The sequence below is a fragment of the Protomyctophum parallelum genome, assembly GCF_964188405.1.
Source record: "Protomyctophum parallelum genome assembly, chromosome: 18".
Taxonomy (NCBI): domain Eukaryota; kingdom Metazoa; phylum Chordata; class Actinopteri; order Myctophiformes; family Myctophidae; genus Protomyctophum; species Protomyctophum parallelum.
The window spans coordinates 11739309-11760901 of record NC_139716.1 but is presented as its reverse complement, the minus strand read 5'-3'; the positions used below and the strand labels follow the sequence as shown (position 1 = coordinate 11760901).

The following is a 21593-nucleotide window of genomic DNA, read 5'->3' as shown; positions in this document are numbered from 1 at the left end:
AAGCACATGTACTACTATGGGAATAATATCCCCTTGGTGCATGATGTTATACAGTAGCCTATACAGTAGTAGGAATAAGGAGACACCATGAGCTAAGGCGGTATCATGTAGCCCAAGTCCAACATTAGCTACTGTAAAAACACACAGAGAGAGAGAGAGAGAGGGGGAGAGAGACATGGGGGGCAAAGGGAGCTCTCTAAATTTAGCCCCCCCCCCCCCCCCCCCCCCTGCTTTTGAACCAAACACCAGTGACCGTGACTCATTGAAGTCGGTCAGTCAGTCAGATCAGTTTGGCCACTATACTGACAACCCCTGCCCCACACCCCCCCATCCCCCTACTCTTCCTATGCACCCCTCCCTCCCTCCCTCCCTCCCCCCTCCCCTCCCCACGACGTCATGCTAGCCCCTCTGCCGGGGCGCACGAGCATTAACCCACGCAGGTCGCAGAGCTACAGCAGTCTGACCCCTCGCCTCTCATCTTCCTGGACGTTCCGGCTTTCCAAAGGAAAACAAAGCACAAGACTTCACAGACACCACGTATACCCCCCCCTCCGTCCGTCGACCCCCGCCCCCTCTCGTTTCCTATCACAGGGCCCTATACAGCAGCAGGACAGGTGAGTCTTTCACCAAGGTCACTTATACGTCACACAGGTGTGCAACGTGTCTGCTGTGGAATAACAGAAATGTGCTTTATTTGAGAATGTGTGACTTTCGTCTGCGCTTTCCTCCATGCTCTTATACTAACAGGTTGTCTTTGCACACGGTATTCTAATATCTATACGACCCTGTGTATGTTTAATACAACCTTAATGTCTCCGGGTCTCAGCGGTAAAGTTTATGGACATACAATGACACGCATGACGCGCGTCATAAACCCTATGTGTGCTTCTGATTAGCGCTACATTCTTCTTTGTGCTTGCATTGTTTTCATTTGGAGTGACAATTGAGCGGCATGAAGATGGGGTGACCAGATGTCCCTCTTTGCGTGGAACAGTCCCTCATTTCCAAGACTTTTCAGGCGTCAGTGTTCAAATACCCTAATAGTTTAGTCCCCTAATAGTTGGCGTTGTGTTGTAAAGCTCTCTCATTGTCTCTTCCGGCAAGATGTGTTTTTATAAGCCTGTTAAAATAGCATTAAAATAAAAATAAAGCATGATTTTAAAACAAAATGTGAGACACCAGAGGAGTTTATTAATGATAGCCAATAGGCCTATATGGTCGAATATGACGTCAAGGCATTTAACCCATTCTGAACGGGAACCCATTTTGGTGTTAGCATTATGTTATGCTTTAGCTATTGAAAAATAGCAGATCTACAAGCTCATAGCGCGCCACCGAGTGGCGCCCTATACGAGCTTGTAGGTCTGCTATTTTTGAAAAATCAAAGAACGACTGACATAGAAACATAGCTTTTTCAGAAAGCTTCAGGATTTAGAAGACATTTTTAGAATCTGATCTCAGGTCAGAATCTCAAATAGCAACTCAAGTAGTAAGTTGCTAACCCGGTACTCCAGTATCGCTTGTGTGGGACAAGTGGGATTTGGGGACGGGGGTCCCCCCATCCCACTTGTCCCACACAAGCGATACTTCTGTCCCTCAAATGAACAGTTTGGATCTGGTCACCCTACGTGAAGAGCATTCAACAGCTGCTTATTTATCTACTGTATACCGATGACCGATGGGTGCTAAGAATATATTCTACAGCGCGGAGATAACGTTGACCTCAGCGGGAACACGCAATGAAACGACGAGTTGGAATTCAGTATATGGGAATTTTATTTCCACCGAGAAAGAGCTGTCGTTTCTGTATCGGCATGCAGGAATCGATGATGTCATTGGTATAGGCATGTTTCAGAACTAGTCTATTAATAGCCCCACCATTCACCAAAGAGGGGTGGAGTAAGTATAGATGGAATTTGTGTGATCTCGTATTAAATTAGTTATTAGTGAGGGCCGATTGTATGATGTATGGTTGATGAAATGGGGGTTCCCCTTTAAATAATGGGGACCAGTCAGCCGGAAGATATTAATTAAAGCCAGCAATAAGTATCCTTTTAGATCACTTTTATAGATGAGATTTCACTACCTGATTTTATATTTCACTTATTGTCTCGGTATTTCTCCTGTTTAGTATTTCTTTGTCCGTTTCGCTATACAGATGATGATTATTATTCATATAGCTATCTTATAGTTTCTCTCTGAATTATAATAATGTCTGGAAGGAATGGCTGTTATTTGGCTCATTGACACCCATGAAATATCTCACCCATTTTATCGTGAACCGTCACACCGGCTTGTGACTTTGTCGCCTTGTTCTTGTTCTCGCCCGCGTGTCATTTTCAAGCGTATGGATTCCCCGTTCGCTGGTTGCCCACGCCACGGTTATTTAACCCATTTTGGGGCGGGAACCCCCTTTGGTGTTTTAAGCATTATGTTATACTTTAGCTATTGAAAAATAGCAGATCTACAAGCTCATAGCGCGCCACCGAGTGGCGCGCTACGAGCTTGTAGGTCTGCTATTTTTGTAAAAGTCGTGAAAATGTGGCGCAAATCTTGAATAAATATATCTCAGAGCGAACATTTTTAACTAAAATATTGGCTTCTGGGGGGGTCCCTGGAACTACATATTTTGAGATGGGGGGGGTCCGTGGCCCAATAGAGATAATTCTGGGGGTCCTTGACATGGAAAAAGGTTGAGCACCAATGACATAGAAACAGATTTTTCAGAAGGATTTAGAAGCCTTTTTTTTTATCAATCTCAGTCCAAAATGGGTTAAAGGGATATGTTTCAAACTTTGCCCTTTTCGTCTGCCCCGATAAATTCTACGTGCTGCGGCATGCGTGCTGCCGTGTGTGTGTGTGTGTGTGTGTGTGTGTGTGTGTGTGTGTGTGTGTGTGTGCTGTAATCATCATGCAGATATGCAGTTTATATGGTGCTGTATACTGTCTCATGTCGTCGTAGCCGTACGTTAGAACAGGGTTGTTGTACTGATGTGAACGGCGTGTTCTTGTGACTTCCTGCCTCCACCACAGGGGCAGCCAATCATGTCACAGTTCTGTACCATGACGACCCGGGAGAGGCAGATCCAGGCGGCGGCGATCTGCAGGGAGATCCAAGGGCCGGAAGGTAGACACGCATCACTTCCTGGTTTTGTGTCCCCTCTGACCCCTCTGTTGCTTTGGTCGTTCTTTGTCCCCCTGTGTCCCCTGTGTCCCCTGTCTGTCCCCCTGTGTCCCCTGTCTGTCCCCCTGTGTCCCCCTGTGTCCCCTGTCTGTCCCCCTGTGTCCCCTGTCTCTCTGTGTCCCCTGTCTGTCCCCCTGTGTCCCCTGTGTCCCCTGTCTGTCCCCCTGTGTCCCCTGTCTCTCTGTGTCCCCTGTCTGTCCCCCTGTGTCCCCCCGTGTCCCCTGTCTGTCCCCCTGTGTCCCCCCGTGTCCCCTGTGTCCCCTGTCTGTCCCCCTGTGTCCCCCCGTGTCCCCTGTCTGTCCCCCTGTGTCCCCCCGTGTCCCCTGTGTCCCCTGTCTGTCCCCCTGTGTCCCCTGTGTCCCCTGTCTGTCCCCCTGTGTCCCCTGTCTCTCTGTGTCCCCTGTCTGTCCCCCTGTGTCCCCCCGTGTCCCCTGTCTGTCCCCCTGTGTCCCCCCGTGTCCCCTGTCTGTCCCCCTGTGTCCCCCCGTGTCCCCTGTCTGTCCCCCTGTGTCCCCCTGTGTCCCCTGTCTGTCCCCCTGTGTCCCCTGTCTGTCCCCCTGTGTCCCCCCGTGTCCCCTGTCTGTCCCCCTGTGTCCCCCCGTGTCCCCTGTCTGTCCCCCTGTGTCCCCCTGTGTCCCCTGTCTGTCCCCCTGTGTCCCCCCGTGTCCCCTGTCTGTCCCCCCTGTGTCCCCTGTCTGTCCCCCTGTGTCCTCCGTCTCCCTCTGCTCTCAGTGGACGACATTCATGTGGTGTCCAATGAGAATGTGTGCATTCAATGATATAATGGCATTCCATATACGGTAACTGTTACTGTAATATATGACTACACTATACCGCACTTACTGGGCTGAAAGGATACACTGTATCACTGTCCCAGGTGGGTTCAGAATACACTCGTTAAAATGTTGTGCACTTGGAAAACACACACACACACACACACACACACACACACACACACACACACACACACACACACACACACACACACACACACACACAGCCAGCCTGCAGTTCCCTTCTATGACCCGGTCTATAAATAAGCAAATGCAAAGTTTTATTGGCCTAAAAGTAACTATGATCCCTTTATTGTCGTCGTCCGTCCTTTGAGCGCTCTATTTCAGGGTGAGGACGTCTGTGTAACTCACTGGTGATGTCATGGGGACAGGGGGGGGGGTGTCTGAGGGCTACTGACAGCTGAAGGATATTCTGGCAAATCTGGCATGTGCCCCTTGGGCCTTGCCTTTGGTATAGAGAGTAATGCACATGCATGATTTTCCCATCAGGACCCCTCATCTAGACTGAGTGGCAGAACATTGAGCAGCATGGAGTGTTGGAGTTTGGAAGCGCTCGTTGGAAATCACTCAACCGTCCTGCCGTACCACCTGTTTCTAAATGTCACTTAATGCAGGAGGCAGCAAAATGTTGTGTTACACCTAGAAAAACAATCAAATGCAGGTCATTTCTTGACAGAAAGTAGCTCATAACGTTTCTATGGTGGATATTTATGAAACAAAAACCTTGCAGATAGAAAAGAGGATAATCCAAGCTTTTCGTGCACAGCTGCAATGTTGGTGAGTTTAACATTGTTTAATGCAATCAGACAGGACTTTTCTGTGTGGATGAATGGGGCTGTCGAGGCCAGAAAGTAGTTTTTTGCCACTCAGTGGGCGTTCCCGCATAACTTCCAGTGTAGGCCTGCCTATGATTTCGCCATGATTAGCATGCATTGTGCACACACATTGTGCATTGTGCACACACATTGTGCATTGTGCACACACATTGTGCATTGTGCACACACAATGTGCAGCACGTGTGGCACTATAGTGACCACAGAAGGGTCAGTGGATGTGAAAGCTAGGCTGACAGGAAATAATCATGTCCTTGTTTATCATAATATTTGCCTATTGGCCGGAATAACAAATGAGCGATTTGATGGGTTTCTTAGCACACAGTGAATAGCTGTGTTTATGAAGAAACACATAATAGGATAATCCATGTGGTCACGATCTATGGTCCAACTCCAATTTGTTTGCAAGAATATATACACAAAGAAAATCGACATACATACTAACGTGTAAACGTTCAACACCAGTGGCGTGCACAGATGGACACTAGGGGGTGCTAGAGCACCCCCTGCCCTTTTGGCAATGTGCCCTTTAGAGAAAAAATAAAAAGTATTTTTTTTGTTTGTTTTTTCTTATTTTGTAGTGTACACTGTACACCTGTACAGTTTGTGGACCATGGTGACATTGATCAATTCTCGATCAAAAGCTTCTAATATATTATTTAGGCCACCACAAATATAAATCTCACACTATTAAGGCAACCGGCCAGTTCCACGCACTGCACAAGGTGCCCTTTTTTCACTCTGTGCACGCCACTGTTCAACACAGTGCAGTGTATAGTGAATATGATGGCAGAATAAACAGCCTCATCTCTTCTGCATGTCTTTGGGTGTGTTGTCGGTGCTATAGGTGTTGAAATGGACCTGTCTTTGGGTGTGTTGTCGGTGCTATAGGTGTTGAAATGGACCTGTCTTTGGGTGTGTTGTCGGTGCTATAGGTGTTGAAATGGACCTGTCTTTGGGTGTGTTGTCGGTGCTATAGGCGTTGAAATGGACCTGTCTTTGGGTGTGTTGTCGGTGCTATAGGTGTTGAAATGGACCTGTCTTTGGGTGTGTTGTCGGTGCTATAGGCGTTGAAATGGACCTGTCTTTGGGTGTGTTGTCGGTGCTATAGGCGTTGAAATGGACCTGTCTTTGGGTGTGTTCGGTGCTATAGGCGTTGAAATGGACCTGTCTTTGGGTGTGTTCGGTGCTATAGGCGTTGAAATGGACCTGTCTTTGGGTGTGTTGTCGGTGCTATAGGCGTTGAAATGGACCTGTCTTTGGGTGCTATAGGCGTTGAAATGGACCTGTCTTTGGGTGTGTTGTCGGTGCTATAGGTGTTGAAATGGACCTGGGGAAGAAGCTGAGCGTGCCCCAGGACATCATGCTGGAGGAGCTGTCTCTGACCACCAACCGGGGCTCGGTTCTCTTCAAGAAGCGCCAGCAACGCTCCGAAAAGTACACCTTCGAGAGCATACAGAACCAGACCAACGCTGCTGTGACCATGAGTGTAAGTTTAACACGTTTCAGAACGGGAACCCCCCTTTTGGTGTTTCAAGCAGTATGTTATACTTTTATAGCTATTGAAAAATAGCAGATCTACAAGCTCTCGGTGCCGCGCTACGAGCTTGTAGATCTGCGATTTTTGAAAAATGGTGGAGCAAACCTTTGAATATATATTCTTTCACATCGAACATTTTTAACTAAAATCTTTGGAACAAAAAAATTTGAGATGGGGGGGGTCAGTGGCCAAATAGAGACATTTCTGGAGGTCCTTGACATGAAAAAGGTGACATATAGAAACATGAGGTTTTTAAGAAAACTGTTAGAATTCAGAAGCCTTTTTTGTACTGGACCTCAGACCAAAATGGTTTAAACCGCCACAGCAAGCAAACGCAACGCGTGTAACACATAATGACAAGTGACACAGAAGGTCACAACACTGAGAGACTATAAAAAGCCCCGTTAGCAGCCCCTAGAGGCCGTGCTGCTCCTTGCACCGGACCAGAAATTGCTGCTAGATTATAGAATAAGTATAAGTGCCATCATGTGTGTCACCAACATTTGTTTTGGGTCACCCTGACCCCTACAACCCCCTGCGCTCTGCCCCTTCTGTGTATTATATCAAATATAATATTAATTTCCAGGACACTTCAAAAGGGCACAGAGTGCTTATTATTGTCGTCAGCTTTTGAACAACCTTTTCTGCGTTATTAGCACAAATAGCCTAACGAAAGTAACGCATGGTAAACACGTATACGGATGCAGAAACAGACTCCAGGTCCATTTCTCTAGCAGCAGAACTGGAGAAGGGGAGCGGTAGGCGGGTATAGCGGTGTGTAGGGTAGACCGTGTGCTACGCATCAGTGAGATCTGAGCACACGTCTACCCTACACACCGTTGAGATCAGTCTCCTCTGCCCTGTTTGTTGGTCTGTGCATCATTTTAGTCCAACGTCTTCCTTGATTTTGTTTGACTGGACATTGATTAGCGGCAGCTGCGCTCCACATTTCAACAATTGTCTACTTGAAGCGCTAGAATACTTAACCCATTCTGACCTGAGATCAGATTCATATGAGGTTTCCGCCGGACACACACTGGTCTGATGAACCCATTCTGACCTGAGATCAGATTCTAGAAATGTCAGTCGTTCTTCGATTTTTCAAAAAATAGCAGACCTACAAGCTCGTATCGCTCAATAGCTAAAGCATAACATGATGCCGACACCAAAATGGGTGCCCGTTCAGAATGGGTGCTGCAGTAGATTTCAAGATAGGCCCATGTTGTTAATGGTACCAAATCTGTGAGTGGATTGACCACTGACCACTATCCCATAAAACCCCTAATTTACATTTAATGAACTAATGAATTAAATAATTAATTGGAATATACGTATATATTTCATTTTCAATAAATAATAAATCAAATAAAAAAAAATCTAATTCAAAATAAACTAGGAAAAGTGCTCCTCGGAGCACAGGTCTCCCTCCGCCAGGTCAAGGTATAGGTTTATTGTGGCCTCCTGGTGGCGCTATAATAGGCCAATGTGAAAAGGGTTGCTATGTCTTCTTAGGCCTTTCACGGCAATCGGATGCTGTATTCATGATTTGATGCATTTTGTTCCAAAATGTTTTTTGGCAAAAATGGGCCTGCTGGTGGCGCTAGGTTGATCTGAACAATTCAGGGCAGAGGTTCTGCTCTGGCATGCAGGGAGTGAGTGTGTGTTTGGCAGCGACTGGGCCAACGGTGGTGGAGATTAGCTGGTCACAGACAGATGGACATACAGACAGACAGGTTGCAGTGACTGGGCCAACGGTGGTGGAGATTAGCTGGTCACAGACAGATGGACATACAGACAGACAGGTTGCAGTGACTGGGCCAACGGCGGTGGAGATAATTAGCTCGTCACAGACAGATGGACATACGGACAGACAGGTTGCAGTGACTGGGCCAACGGTGGCGGAGATTAGCTGGTCACAGACCGATGGACATACGGACAGACAGGTTGCAAAACAAACAAAACTCTCCCCATGCCTTCCAACTGGCAGAGACAATAAACATGTGGAAATGTGCAGATCAATAAGCTGCAATATGCTTTGTGCTATTTTCACTATTTTCTGTCTCAGGAGAGGCTTGTCTCTCCCTACTTCTTTTAAGGGGATTTGTTTATTGTCTTGGGGGGTGGGGGGAGAGGGATTTAGTTTTAAGTCGTCAACATTTCCTCAGGAAGTTCTGGAGTAAATCATCACAAATATCTTCAATGGAATGAAAGCTGTTGGCCAAGACTGCAGACATTACACTGAAGTCCTGCAAAACATAATTTCCTGTGTTGAAGGCATACCATGCAGCTGGGCCTTGTTCTGTTCTGTTCTGCTCAATGTGGTTGGAAATCGGGTTCAAATACTGTTGAAATACCAGCTCACCTTGATAACATTCCAGCTACTGCATGTAGATTCCTGAGCGATGTAGCTGAAGTTATGTTACCGGTACACACACATAACATCAAATCAGTGTTGTTTTCGTCGACTAAAACTAAGACGAAAAATGTTCGTCGACTACCTTTTTTCCACTGACGAAAACCAAATGGAAACTAAATAAAAACTAATCTATGATGACTAAATAATATAATATAAAACTAAGACTACTGTAAATGTATTGACAATTTCGTCAACAAATAAAAATGTTAGGAAGGGGACTAGTGGACAAGAGATCCAGCATAAGTCATTTTACAATTAGTTGCATGCTGAAAATAGCCGATCTACAAGCCCACAACGTGTCGCAGCGCGACGCGTTGTGAGCTTGTAGATCGGCTATTTTCAGCAAGTGTAAGATCAGCCATTACGACGGCATCAACGCCCACCAAAATACATTTTGTTCAACTAAATCAACTGTATAGTCAGTCGACTTAAAATCCTATGATATTTAGTCGACTAAAACTAGACTAACACTAAAACATTCCAGGGGACTAAAATGTGACTAGAACAAAATGAAAACTATTCAAAGGGGTTCCCGCCCCAAAATGGGTTAATAGAAATCAATCAATCAATCAATCGGATCTAACCCCTTTGACTCTGTTTTCGTCTCTCTTCAGAATGTTGAGCTTCTTCAGACTGAGAACGGTAATGCCGAGAACAACCAGCAGGGTGTTGTCGACCAACATGCCAAGCCACCCCCCAACACCCCGATGACGCCCGACACCAGAGCATACGAGTCAAACCCAGATTGTATTGCTCCAGGTAGGTCATAATAATAGGCACTGAACTAGTTAATCTAGTTAATTTTTTTTTTTTTTACCCATTTAGACCTGAGGATAATTCTACTAATGTCTTCTAAATCATGACGGTTTTCTGAAAAACCCTCATGTTTCTATGTCGGTGGTTCTCAAACTATTTTATGTTAAGGACCCCCAGAATTATATGTATTTGGCCTCCAACCTCCATCTCAAAATATGTTGTTCCAGGGACCCCCCCAAGAAGCAAAGATTTGAGTTAAAAATGTTCGTTCTGAAAGGATACAGGTTCCAAATTTGCGACACATTTTCATGATTTTTCAAAAATAGCAGACCTACAAGCTCAAGTGCCGTGCTACGAGCTTGTAGATCTGCTATTTTTCAATATCTAAAGTATAACATAATGCTTAAAAGAACACCAAAAAGGGGTTCCCGCCCAAAAAGTGGCCCCCAGTTAAAAATAAGCATCTGTACTTTGGCTATTTCATTATTATTTAATTTTTTTGTTGTTGGGGGGGAAAAAACCAAAAAGGAAAATCAATCCATTTTCTCTTCCATCTTCTCTCCGGGGGTCTGCAGGTAAAACCTCTAGTCAGATAGGGGTCCATATGGCCCAAATGCTATACATATTTATTTGGGGGTCCTAACATGAAAATGTTTGGGAACCACCTGCCCTACACGAGAGAAACCATGCATGGATAATGTGTTGTTCACTGAAATACAGAACATGTAAGCATACGTAATGGTTGTAAAGAAGGAAAAGGCAGAGGGCTGTGTGGCGATGCGTCGTTATCGTGCCAGAGTTATCAGATAGTCCAATAAACAGGCTGTAAACATAAGTCATGGAATCATAAGATCTGGCATATTTTAATGATTTCCCGGGATACTTATCCCAAAATGAATGGATCCATGTGATATGCATATGAACGACAAAGACATGGGTGAAAGCAAATACGACCTGTTACATCACGAATCAGATCCGATCAATCATATCAGTCCGTTGGTCGGGTCGGGGCGCCCCTTAAGTTGAAGCGCAGGCCAGAGGGGTCGTCTGTCCTGGAGAACTCTGACGTGTCTCTACTTTTTCAGACACTATATAGGAATCTTTCTGTCTCTCTGTGACCTTGCTTGAGCACAGCTCGGGTGCACACACACTCTTATAAGTAATGGTGACTGCTTAAAAGGTCTACTTTATCCCAACAGTGGGCAGTAGTATAAGTGGTCGAAGAGTGTTTGGATGACATTTTATTGCACCCTTTCCGAAAATGTCTACAATTATATTATCTTTTTATGATTTGCAGCACATGCTACGTAGATCTTTGCTATCAGGATTTGTCATTTAAAAATAAAATTCAGATCCAAGTGTTTTCCTAAATTTCTTTTACTTTGCAAATGCTTTGATGAAGTTGAGAACATTAATTTGATCTTGGTGTGAAATCTCTTCTTGGCCCCTCGGTAGAATAAGATGAGTTTTTCCTCATTATTCGGCGCTCTCTCTCGCTCAGTCTTCTCCTTCTCTCCTAAGTCTCCTTACTACAACGCTTATTTTAAATTTCCAACGCCAACACTCTCTCTCTCATCCTCTTTTTTTACGATCCTCTGTGATTGTCTTTTTATATAATTGGCCAGTTTCTTTTTACCCTACAGGAAACGAGGAGTGTTTCCTGTTTGCCCCTTCCTGCAGATACCGATACCGTTGAGATTAATCCATTTTGGGCGGGAACCCCTTTTGGTGTTTTAAACATTATGTTATAATTTTGCTATTGAAAAATAGCAGATCTACAAGCTCATAGCGCGCCACCGAGTGGCGCGCTACGAGCTTGTAGGTCTGCTATTTTTGAAAGATCGTTAAAATGTGACGCAAATCATTGAATATATATTTCAGAGCGAACATTTTTAACTAAAATATTTGCTTCTTGGGGGGTCCCTGGAACTATACATATTTTGAGATGGGGGTCCGTGGCCCAATAGAGATAATTCTGGGGGTCCTTGACTTGAAAAAGGTTGAGCACCACTGACATAGAAACATAGTTTTTTCAGAAAAATGTTTTTTTTAATCGACCTCAGTCCAAAATGAGTTAAGACACCCACCCCTCCAATACCTCTCAATTTATCCAAGCAGACCAGACACAAAACCAACACCGATTTGAACAGAGAATGCATACAGTGCTATTCATGGAGCATGTATACGTTCATTTACCGCCTCTCTCACTCACGAGGTGTTGGGTGGACCAGTTCCAGACGCGGAGAGGGAATTAGGTCAATGCAGGGTATATCGATTGAGCAATACATCTCGTAATAGCTCACCCAACCATGCCCAGGTGTTGTACAGTAGGCCAAGTGTCTAAGTTTAGTCGTAAAAGGCGCGGCTCATTAGATTACCTAATTCAGCTGTCACGTATGATATATGTGCGATGATGGAAGATCAACAGGATGATATGTTGTCGGCACTTTACTAAGATGTCCGTGCTAAGCTTTGCACTGTGTACTCTTCTGCAAAAATGTGATGAGTCAGGAGTTCAGATTCTGGTGGATGTCCCATAGGCTACTCAGGATACTAATTTATCCGAGCCATGTCCTATACTAGGCCTACTATAGAGCCAAGTAACTGGTGGAATTATGTCTGGAAATATAATCTGCGCTTGTGCTTAACCCATTTTGACCTGAGATCAGATTCATAAAATGTCATCCTGACAGTTTTCTGAAAAAGCTATGTTTCTATGTCAGTCATTCTTCGATTTTTCAAAAATAGCAGACCTACAAGCTCGTAGCGCGCCACTCGGTGGCGCGCTATGAGCTTGTAGATCTGCTATTTTTCAATAGCTAAGGCATGACATAATGCTAACACCAAAAGGGGTTCCCGCCCAAAAAGGGTTTTAACATCATAGCCACTCCATGTCATTTCGCATCTTGAGTAAGAATATATAAAGCTATAACTTTAAGCAAGACTTTTACTGCCTATCATATCCTGATGGATCTCATTTCTTTAGTACGTGAGAACTCTTAATTGTCTCTTTATTTTATTATTATCCCAGCCAGTTTGACCTCGAGGACGGCAGTCACATTAATGTTACACCATCCTGTCTGTTCATAATTTAATTTAAACAATCAATAATCAAAGGGAAAATCATGCATCGGGTGTGTTTTGTTGTCATGCGACAATCATCACCTGAAAACATATAGAGGGTGTGCGCATGCTTAAAGTGAATGGCACATCGAGTGGCAAAGCAACATGCAAAGTGAGTTTAACATTGTTTAACGTTGTTTAATGCAATCTGATCAGACTTTTCTGTTTGGATGTATATGAAGCTGTCGAGGCCAGAAAGTAGCTTTTTTGCCACTCAGTAGGCCTTCCTGCATAACTTCCTGGTTTGATGATGATGTCACTCACGCGCATACGCCTCTATAGAACAACCAGTGACCATAGAAGAAATATTTGACTGACTTGTCAAAGATTTTTTTTTTTGTAAAAAATATTCTGCAATAACTCCAAAAGTCCCCAGTCTCTCCTGCATCCTCCTCTCAGGGCAGAGGGTAACGTCAGGAAGGGGGATATATATGGTTCATTGTGAGTGAGTGAGGGGGAGGGGGGGGGGGTTGGACATGACATTGATTGATGACATGACATGACACCCTCTATTATGTAATACTTGAGCTTGCACCCCCCCCCCCCCTCCATGGGTGAAGTGCTGTTTTTGAAGGATACGCATGTAGGCCTCCCCATCATGTAGGCCTCCCCATCATGTAGGCCTCCCCATCATGTAGGCCTCCCCCATCATGGCCACACCAGGGGGGCAGTCAGACAGATATTTTGTGAAGCCTATAAGGAAATCGCGATTCATATAATGGCCTGTTGTGGCGCTGTCACTGGACCCAAAAAAACCCATAGCCCCATAGAAGTCCATGTATTTGGGCCCAACTTCACCTAGACTGTATTACCTTAATAAACATGGTCATGAATACTTTCAGCTTCCAGTCACTAGTTTAAAGTCTAATTTCTAATGTCATAATATTCTTTTTGGAAAATTATGGTCCCATTAATTAAAAAAAATGACCATGAAGTCGCGTATGTTCTGAGGGGCGTGGCTACCGTTACAGTCTATGATCGGGATTCCCCTCCCACTCGAGTCAAAATAAAAACCAACGGAGAAGAAGGGGGGGAAGTCCCGCCTCGTTGTCTGGGCCAGCCAATGGCCAGCTGTGCCAAAACGGAGCCAGCCAATGGCCAGCTGGGCCAAAACTGATCTAGAAATATGGCGATTTACATCAGGAATTACCATAGAATTACAGGCTTCATTTTACGTCCATGTTAGACCCGGGGAACGCTTTGTCCATATTTTTTACAGTCTATGGGCCACACACGGAAGTTATGCAGGAAGGCCTACTGAGTCAAAAAACTACTTTCTGGCCTCGACAGCCTCATTACATCCAAACAGAAAAGTCCTGTCTGATTGCATTAAACAACGTTAAACAATGTTAAACTCACTTCGCCTGTTGCTTTGCCACTTTATTTGCCACTCGATGTGCCATTCACTTTAAGCATGCGCACACCCTCTATACTGCAATTTAGAACTACTTTGTTACAAGTGAAAGTACGGAATTGAAAAATGTGCTGGAGTGAAAGTACAAAAGTATCGGCATCAAAATGTACTTTAAAGTACTAAAAGTAAAAGTATCATATTGCAGAATGTCCCAAGTTCAAAATGTGTAGAAGATCTATTGAAAATAGCCGATCGGCATATTTTCAAATGGCTGAAATGTATAGGGTTGAAGTGGTAAATGTATGTTTTCTAATCAAAATTTAAATTGCCAAAGTAACTAAAGTTTTCAAATATAGTGAAGTAAAAGTAAAACATTTGGCTCTGAGATGTAGTGGAGTAGAAGTAAAAGTACTGGAAATTGTAAATACTCAACAAATACCTCAAAATTACAGTACTTAAGTAAAAGTACTTAGTTACTTACTTAGTTACTTTCCACCACTGTTTAATGATCTTCCGGTTGCTCTCTGCATGGTCATTGATTTGGACTACCGTTCCTCAAGCAAGTGCAAGCTTCCGAGAACATGATGATGACAGCACACCGTTGGCACAGAATGTAATGTTCTAAAGTGTATTAATCACACACAGAGAATATACATTATTGTTTGCCGGAAGATATATTGAGTCATCATGACTCACGCAGAAATATGCAGGGATACAATTTACAATTTAGGAGACGCTCTTAATCCAGAGCGATTTACATTAAGCGAGAACAAAAGGCATCATACATCACATAAAATCACATAAAATCACATGCGTAAGCTAAACTGTATATTGACCATAGCGTTTTGTGATAAGGAGAAACACATTATCTATATGATTACGAAGCTTAGGAGTTATTAAACATAGTTATGAGAGGTTGTAGCCTACAGATACTGGGATGTGGGTCAAGCTTCATGCAAGAAAGATGCCCTTCCTTGTTTGCTGCTGTGAACCATTAACATTTTTTTATTGCCAGAGGGGCGGGGGGGGGGGGGGGGAGGAGGAAAGGGAGACCTGTGGAATATATAGCGCTAATGTGATGAACAGAAAGGGGCGGGGTGGGTTACCTATATGTTTCTCAATACAGTTTCAGTGCAGTGTTGTCATGTTATGTGCTGCTTTTTCTTTTCTTTTTATGTTTTTTTTGTGGCTTTCGCCTTTATTTTATATATTTTATGGAGGGACAGACAGCATGAGTATTAAAAGGATAGAGACTGATCTGGCGCGAAGCTCCGCCCCCTCCGCTATTCATGTCAGTGGAAGTTGCTCAGTGGCGTTTTGAAGCACCCGGAGGGACCGTCTCAAAACGTCTACTTTGGTGGTCCAATGCGGAAGTGCAACCGAGCGCTCAATGTTAAAGCCCAGCTGCTGCACAGGGGTTTCCTCGTCATTAATCCACGGGTCCGCCTGCAGTCCTTCCTCTTACCACTAGGGCCCAGTGCCTCACTGGGCCCTAGTGGTAAGAGGAAGGACTGCAGGCTTGACAGACAGTAGGCTGACAGGAAATGGGGAGAGAGATGGGGGAGGGGGAGGACATGCAGTAAGTAAAGGCCGTCGGGATCGGGAGTCGAACCCGCGGCACACTGCCAGACTCATGGATTACCAGCCAAGGTGCCTGGACCGCTGAGCCATGGCCCAGGCCGGGCATCATGAGGGGAGGGGGGGCATCCACCAAAGCAAAAAAAATAAAATACAGTGCTTTAGAACACAAGGAGGCCATGGTCATTTTTCAAGGGGGCATCACGAAAAGTCCTGCCTAGGGCACCAAATTGTTCAGGGCCGGCACTCATGGCCCAGGCCTTATATGTGCTGCTTTTTACTTTGTTTTTCTCGCATAATTATGTTCCTTTAGATCTCTGTGTCTGTTTGGTTTAATATATGTTTATTTTCATTTGGTTCAATATTCCTTAATTTGGCATGAGGGTGAAATAGAAACCTTTGTTCTATCATTGTTGCAACATAAACCAAAAACAAATAAAAGCAATCATTGTGTTAATTATCACTCAGGGTATGGAGGTCCCTTGAAAGATGTCCCTCCAGAGAGGTTCAACAGCACGTCGTTCCCCAAGGCGTACCGCTCGCCCTGGGAACAGGCCATCATCAGTGACCCTGCCCTGGCAGAGACCCTCCTCGTCGGCCCCATGCCGGAGCCCTGCGTCCAACCAGAGCTCCCCGGGTACAAGTGCTTCAACAGGTCAGAGTTCATAAATATATTCTACAACGGGTCGTTTTGAGGAAGCAATCTGATTGGTTGAAATGGCTTCTATAGTGGATCAAACCAGCACCATTCACCACCTAATCGAGAGAAATGAGTGATGCTTTTGCGGAACTCGACTTCGTCTCGTTCCTTACCACTGTCGTGGCAATAATCACGTTAAACCACACCCTCTCGTGTAATATTGCTTAAGTAACACACAGCCAGGGACGTGCACACATAGGCTTGAGCCCCTGCCCTTTTACCCGTCTGTAAAAACAACTGCCCTTTCCAAAAGTTTCCAGACCATGAATGCAGCGTTTACTACATGGTGAAAGAGGTGCAAAAAATGCCACTCCTTTCCTTCCCATGCCATGCCGGAAGGCAGCCTTCAGGAGAATTGCTTTTTTCCGAAGTCTCCTGAACTTTGGCGTTGAACAAAATTGTTTAGAAATCCATGCCGTTACACACCGCATCTCCACTAGCTATAAAGAGTGCTGGCTTGCGACACGAAAATAGCTGATCTACAAGCTCTCAACGTGTCGCAGCGTGACGCGTTGTGAGCTTGTAGATCTGTTATTTTCGCATTTCTTTGTCCAAAAGTGCCCTCTTACGAGATTTCAGTCCCTGCCTCTCTAACACTCTCTGCATGTCCCTGGTAACACACAGCCATCTGTGTGTTACAGCCTGGTAACACACAGCCCAGATGTCTCCGTTCCTCCGTCCACACATGCAATATGCATTTGAGAGTATGATCAGATGCACTTTACATATAAAGTAAGAAATAAAGTAAAAACAAAAGTAAAGATTAGAAAAAGGAAAGGTATAGACAAACAAAAAGTGGAATCTCATTGAAGACCTGTTTAAATTGCACTGATATAAGGAAGGGCCGGTTGCATTAATTCGCCTGTGATCGATAATGTTTACGGGATAAAGAACAGGGTGTGCTTTCATGGTGTTTCATTGAGTGTTCCAGATAATAGAACATATACATTATACTAATGAAAATGTTTTAGAATAATGGTGGTGTAAGCATCAATCTTTTCTCCAACCCATTTCATGCAAAACTTTGCAGACTGTATATATAAAAAAGGCACACACACGTAAACACGCACGCGCACATAATGCACGCACGCACGCAGGTATTATGCACCTATTCTTTATTTAATCCATTATTGTGCATACATGTACTGTATTTGTATAAACGCTGAGAGAGCAAAACAAGTTCATCTACAGTATACGTCGGTATTATGAATATGCCTATTTTACAGAATAATAATGTCCTCTGGACAAATTCTCAGTAGCTTCTCTTTATAATTGCATGAATGATTTCATCTGTCGCCTCGTCTCCTCCTCGTTAGTCCATGATGACAGCCACTGTGTTTAATAGGCATGTAACGATACACTCAACTCACGATACGATACGTATCACGATATGAGGTTCACGATACAATTTTTAACGATATTTTCAACACAATGATTTTCCAGACAAATGATCAATTTATTTTTATGATTTATCTTCCCCCCCCCCCCCAAAGCTTTTTTCACAATTTTCATGTAACTACATTGCAAAGATAATTGCCTTCCTTGATGTATTAATGAGCATCAATAACGACCATCACCTGGGCACAGTCACAGACACATATACAGCTCCCCTCTCCAGGCCTCTACTGTCTCATTTCTCTCCAAAATCATGTGAATATGATGGAATATGATTACAGCTGACATTTCTTATCACACACTAGCCCCCCCTTTTTGAATTTTTTTATTTTTAATAAATCGATACATATCGTCGGGATATAATATCAATATATCGCGATATACGATATATCGTTACATGCCTAGTATTTAACGCTGTCAACCCGTTTCAAACCTCCAGGGTGGCCATCCCGTTCCGCGGCTTCGGCGGCCACTCCTCCTCCTCGACACCTCCTCCTCCCGTCTCGGTCAAGACGAGGCTTGACCTCCCGGCCCCGCCCCCCGAGCCCCTCCATGACGACACGGGGGCCAATAAGAGGCCCACCTTCAACAGAGCGCCCCAGGGCTGGGTCTCGTCCCGCGGGCCCGTCCGCCTCCCCGCCGCGGTCTCCCTCGACCCCGCGTTCATCCCGGAGTCGGACGACCTTTGAACCATCTTAAGTCAGTGGGTTCTCAAATCTTTTTCATGTCAAGAACCGACAAATTAATCCTGGTCTCTAAACTGCCTCCCCCTGGCCAGCCGGGGCGCCTGATGGAGGGGAAAGGAACTGGTTGGAATAACGTGTTCCTTCCACGCGCTACGTCCAACCAGGGAAACTCCCCCCTGTCAGGTGTAAAGGAGCAACTTGGACACTCAGGCATGAAGGAAGCATGAGTCCAAGTCCGTTGCTCTCCCCTTGTCCCCCATATATGGGGACTAGGTTGGTCTCCCCTTGTCCCCCATATATGGGGACTAGGTTGGTGGAGGGTGTGTAGAGCCCAGGATCACATTAGATGATTGACACAGGGGTGAAAGATGGGTTACAAAATCGTGGGATAAAAAATATATATAAAAAAAAGGACCGACAAATTAATATGTTGGTCGCAGAGCAGATCTCCCATCAGAAAATATAAGATTTGTGTTCTTAAAAAAGTTTTTTTTCTTTTTTTAAATATACCCGATCTACAAGGTCACAAACACGTTGCTGTGCGACACATTCTGAGCTTGTAGGTCGGCTATTTTAAAGTAGCCGATTTTACTAGGTTTAAACAAATTAATATTAACACATTTTGCTGCTTATTGGGGACCCCCCTGGAACCTCTTCAAAGAGACCTGGGAGTTTCATGGACCCCACTTTGAGAATCGCTATCTTAAGTAGTCAGACGCCTGAGACGTACGTGCTGTACGTCTCCTGCGTTTGTTGTGGTGGGCGTGGTATGGTGCCGTTGGCTCAGAACGAGGTCAGGGTTTCACAGAGAGGAAGTATCCCAGTAATGCCACTGTCTCTGCTGACAGTGCTGAGGTGAGCTAGCGGCTATAGCTGCTAGCCACACGTGTTGAAAGTGTGATTTATTACTTTTACCAGGCCTATATAAAGTGCTCCACTGCACAGTGCAACGCAAGTCAATTAATCAGCTATATAGCTAATGCTGCGTTCAGTCGTTGACATGGATCAGGCTAGCGGTATAGACGGCAAACCGGACTTCATTTTAGTGGAAGGGCAGCAGGACGGTAAACGGAACAGGACGGCACGATTGATTATTAGTGAGGACCTATATTATATGAAGATGGGTTGAAAAGTGGTGAAGTGGTCCTTTAAAATATTTAATCTTTTTACCGTTCCGTTCCGTGCCATCCATCCATCCATCTTCAACCGCTTATCCGTAGTCGGGTCGCGGGGGCAACAGCTCCACCAGAGAGCTCCAGACTTCCCTCTCCAGAGCAACATTAGTGACTTCCTCCTGGGGGATTCCGAGACGTTCCAAGGCCAGTGAGTCGATGTGTTTCCTCCAACTGCAACTTGGTCTGCCCCCGGGGTCTCCTCCCAGTGGGACGTGATCCTTGGTCTGCCCCGAGGTCTCCTCCCAGTGGGACGTGGTCCTTGGTCTGCCCCGGGGGTCTCCTCCCAGTGGGACGTGATCCTTGGTCTGCCCCGGGGTCTCCTCCCAGTGGGAAGTGCGTCGAGGACCTCCCTAGGGAGACGCCCGAGAGGCATCCTAACCAGATACCCGAACCACCTCAGCTGGCTCCTTTCCAGGCGAAGGAGCAGCGGTTCTACTCCGAGTCTCTCTCGTGTGACTGAACTTCTCACCCTATCTCTAAGGGAGATGCCAGCCACCCGTCGAAGAAAACTCATATCCGTTCCGTGCCGTCCAGCAGTTTTGCCGTCTACCGCTCGCCTGTGAATGCAGAGTGAATAAGAGCTACTACTACAGTATATAGTATTTGCTGTATATTATTATTAATGTGTTTGAGAATTGTATCTTTTACCTCTGTGCTTATTCATTTAAATGATGCAGATCCAATGCTATCGCTTTGGGCTTCTATGGGTGTTGACATTTTGAGCTGATTCTCTGCTGTTAGCCAAATAAAGATACACCTTACTTAATACTCAAAGGTTCAAGATTGATTTATTGTTACATCTTTTGTGTATGGGTAATTTATTTGGGGTATATGTCATCATTTTTACTACTCTTGTTTTTGACGGATTTGAAAGCAGCTCGAGATTATGTCACAACAAGGAAAACAAATTAAAATAAATGTGTATTTGTTGACACTAAAGCTGATATAATATAATTTTAGTGATATTATTAACTTTGAAATATTATCAAAATGTTCCGCGGCGGGCGGCATCCTTGGACTCTTGGGCTGGACTGGGACAAAAATTCGGCCTGGTCATTTTCGCGTGAATTTGGCCCAGACCGGCCGGCCCACCACAACCAGCGCGCAGATAGCAGAAACTCTACCGCCTTCTCCGTCGAGGCACACACAAACAAACAAGCCCCTAATAATACCACCACTTTCACAGAACAACATAAATGATACAAACCAACAGACAACTATAGGCTACACTTGTCCCTTTGTTGCTCTCACAAGAATGATGCTGGCAAAAGGATTCAAGATAGAAGATGTTTTATTTGTCACTCACTGATACAGGTACAGTGGCCTGCCTGCCTGTAAGATTATATTTTTTATTTATTTTTATTTTTTATATCATGGCGGCCCCCTACCAACCGGGAATATGCCCGGTACGTCCTATGGCCAGTCCAGCCCTGCTTGGACTGGTGCAGTGTTGTTTTTGGCAGCACGTTTTGATTTTAGTTTTAGTCACATTTTTGTCACCTGGGATGTTTAAGTGTTTAGTCTAGTTTTAGTTGACTAAATATCATAAGATTTTTGTCGACTAAATCTACAGTTGATTTAGTTTTTTTTTCTTTTATATATTTTTTATCCCACGATTTTGTAACCCATTTTTCACCCCTGTGTCAATCATCTAATGTGATCCTGGGCTCTACACACCCTCCACCAACCTAGTCCCCATATATGGGGGACAAGGGGAGAGCAACGGACTTGAACTCATGCTTCCTTCATGCTTGAGTGTCCAAGTTGCTCCTTTACACCTGACAGGGGGGAGTTTCCCTGGTTGGACGTAGCGCGTGGAAGGAACACGTTATTCCAACCAGTTCCTTTCCCCTCCATCAGGCGCCCCGGCTGGCAGTTTAGAGACCAGGATTACTGCATGTTTTTGTGAGGGTACCTACCCTAGGGGACACGGGGAGAACATGCAAACTCCACACAGAAAGGCCCTTTCGCCAACCCCGCTTTCGGGTATGGGTACTGATGACGCGGAGGAGGAAAAACGCCGCCAGCACCCACAGCGCCCCGAGCGGGAATCGAACCC

General features: G+C 45.0%; 1 protein-coding gene across 3 annotated transcripts; it reads left to right on the top strand.

Annotated features, from left to right (window-relative positions):
* Positions 1-394: 394 nt before the first annotated feature.
* LOC310875910 (myozenin-2-like) lies at positions 395-20328 on the top strand. Of its 3 annotated transcripts, XM_083789343.1 has the most exons (7): positions 1795-1838; positions 3034-3127; positions 6128-6300; positions 9382-9526; positions 16047-16233; positions 18113-18372; positions 20016-20325. In XM_083789343.1, the coding sequence occupies exons 1-6, from the start codon at positions 1815-1817 to the stop codon at positions 18360-18362; spliced, it is 873 nt and encodes a 290-aa protein (XP_083645469.1). In that variant the 5' UTR covers positions 1795-1814; the 3' UTR covers positions 18363-18372; positions 20016-20325. The 3 variants fall into 3 exon arrangements, with proteins under 3 accessions (XP_083645470.1, XP_083645469.1, XP_083645468.1); XM_083789344.1 differs by lacking the exon at positions 1795-1838 and adding an exon at positions 395-614 and having other exon boundaries at positions 18113-20328; XM_083789342.1 differs by having other exon boundaries at positions 18113-20328.
* The last annotated feature ends 1265 nt before the right edge of the window (positions 20329-21593 follow it).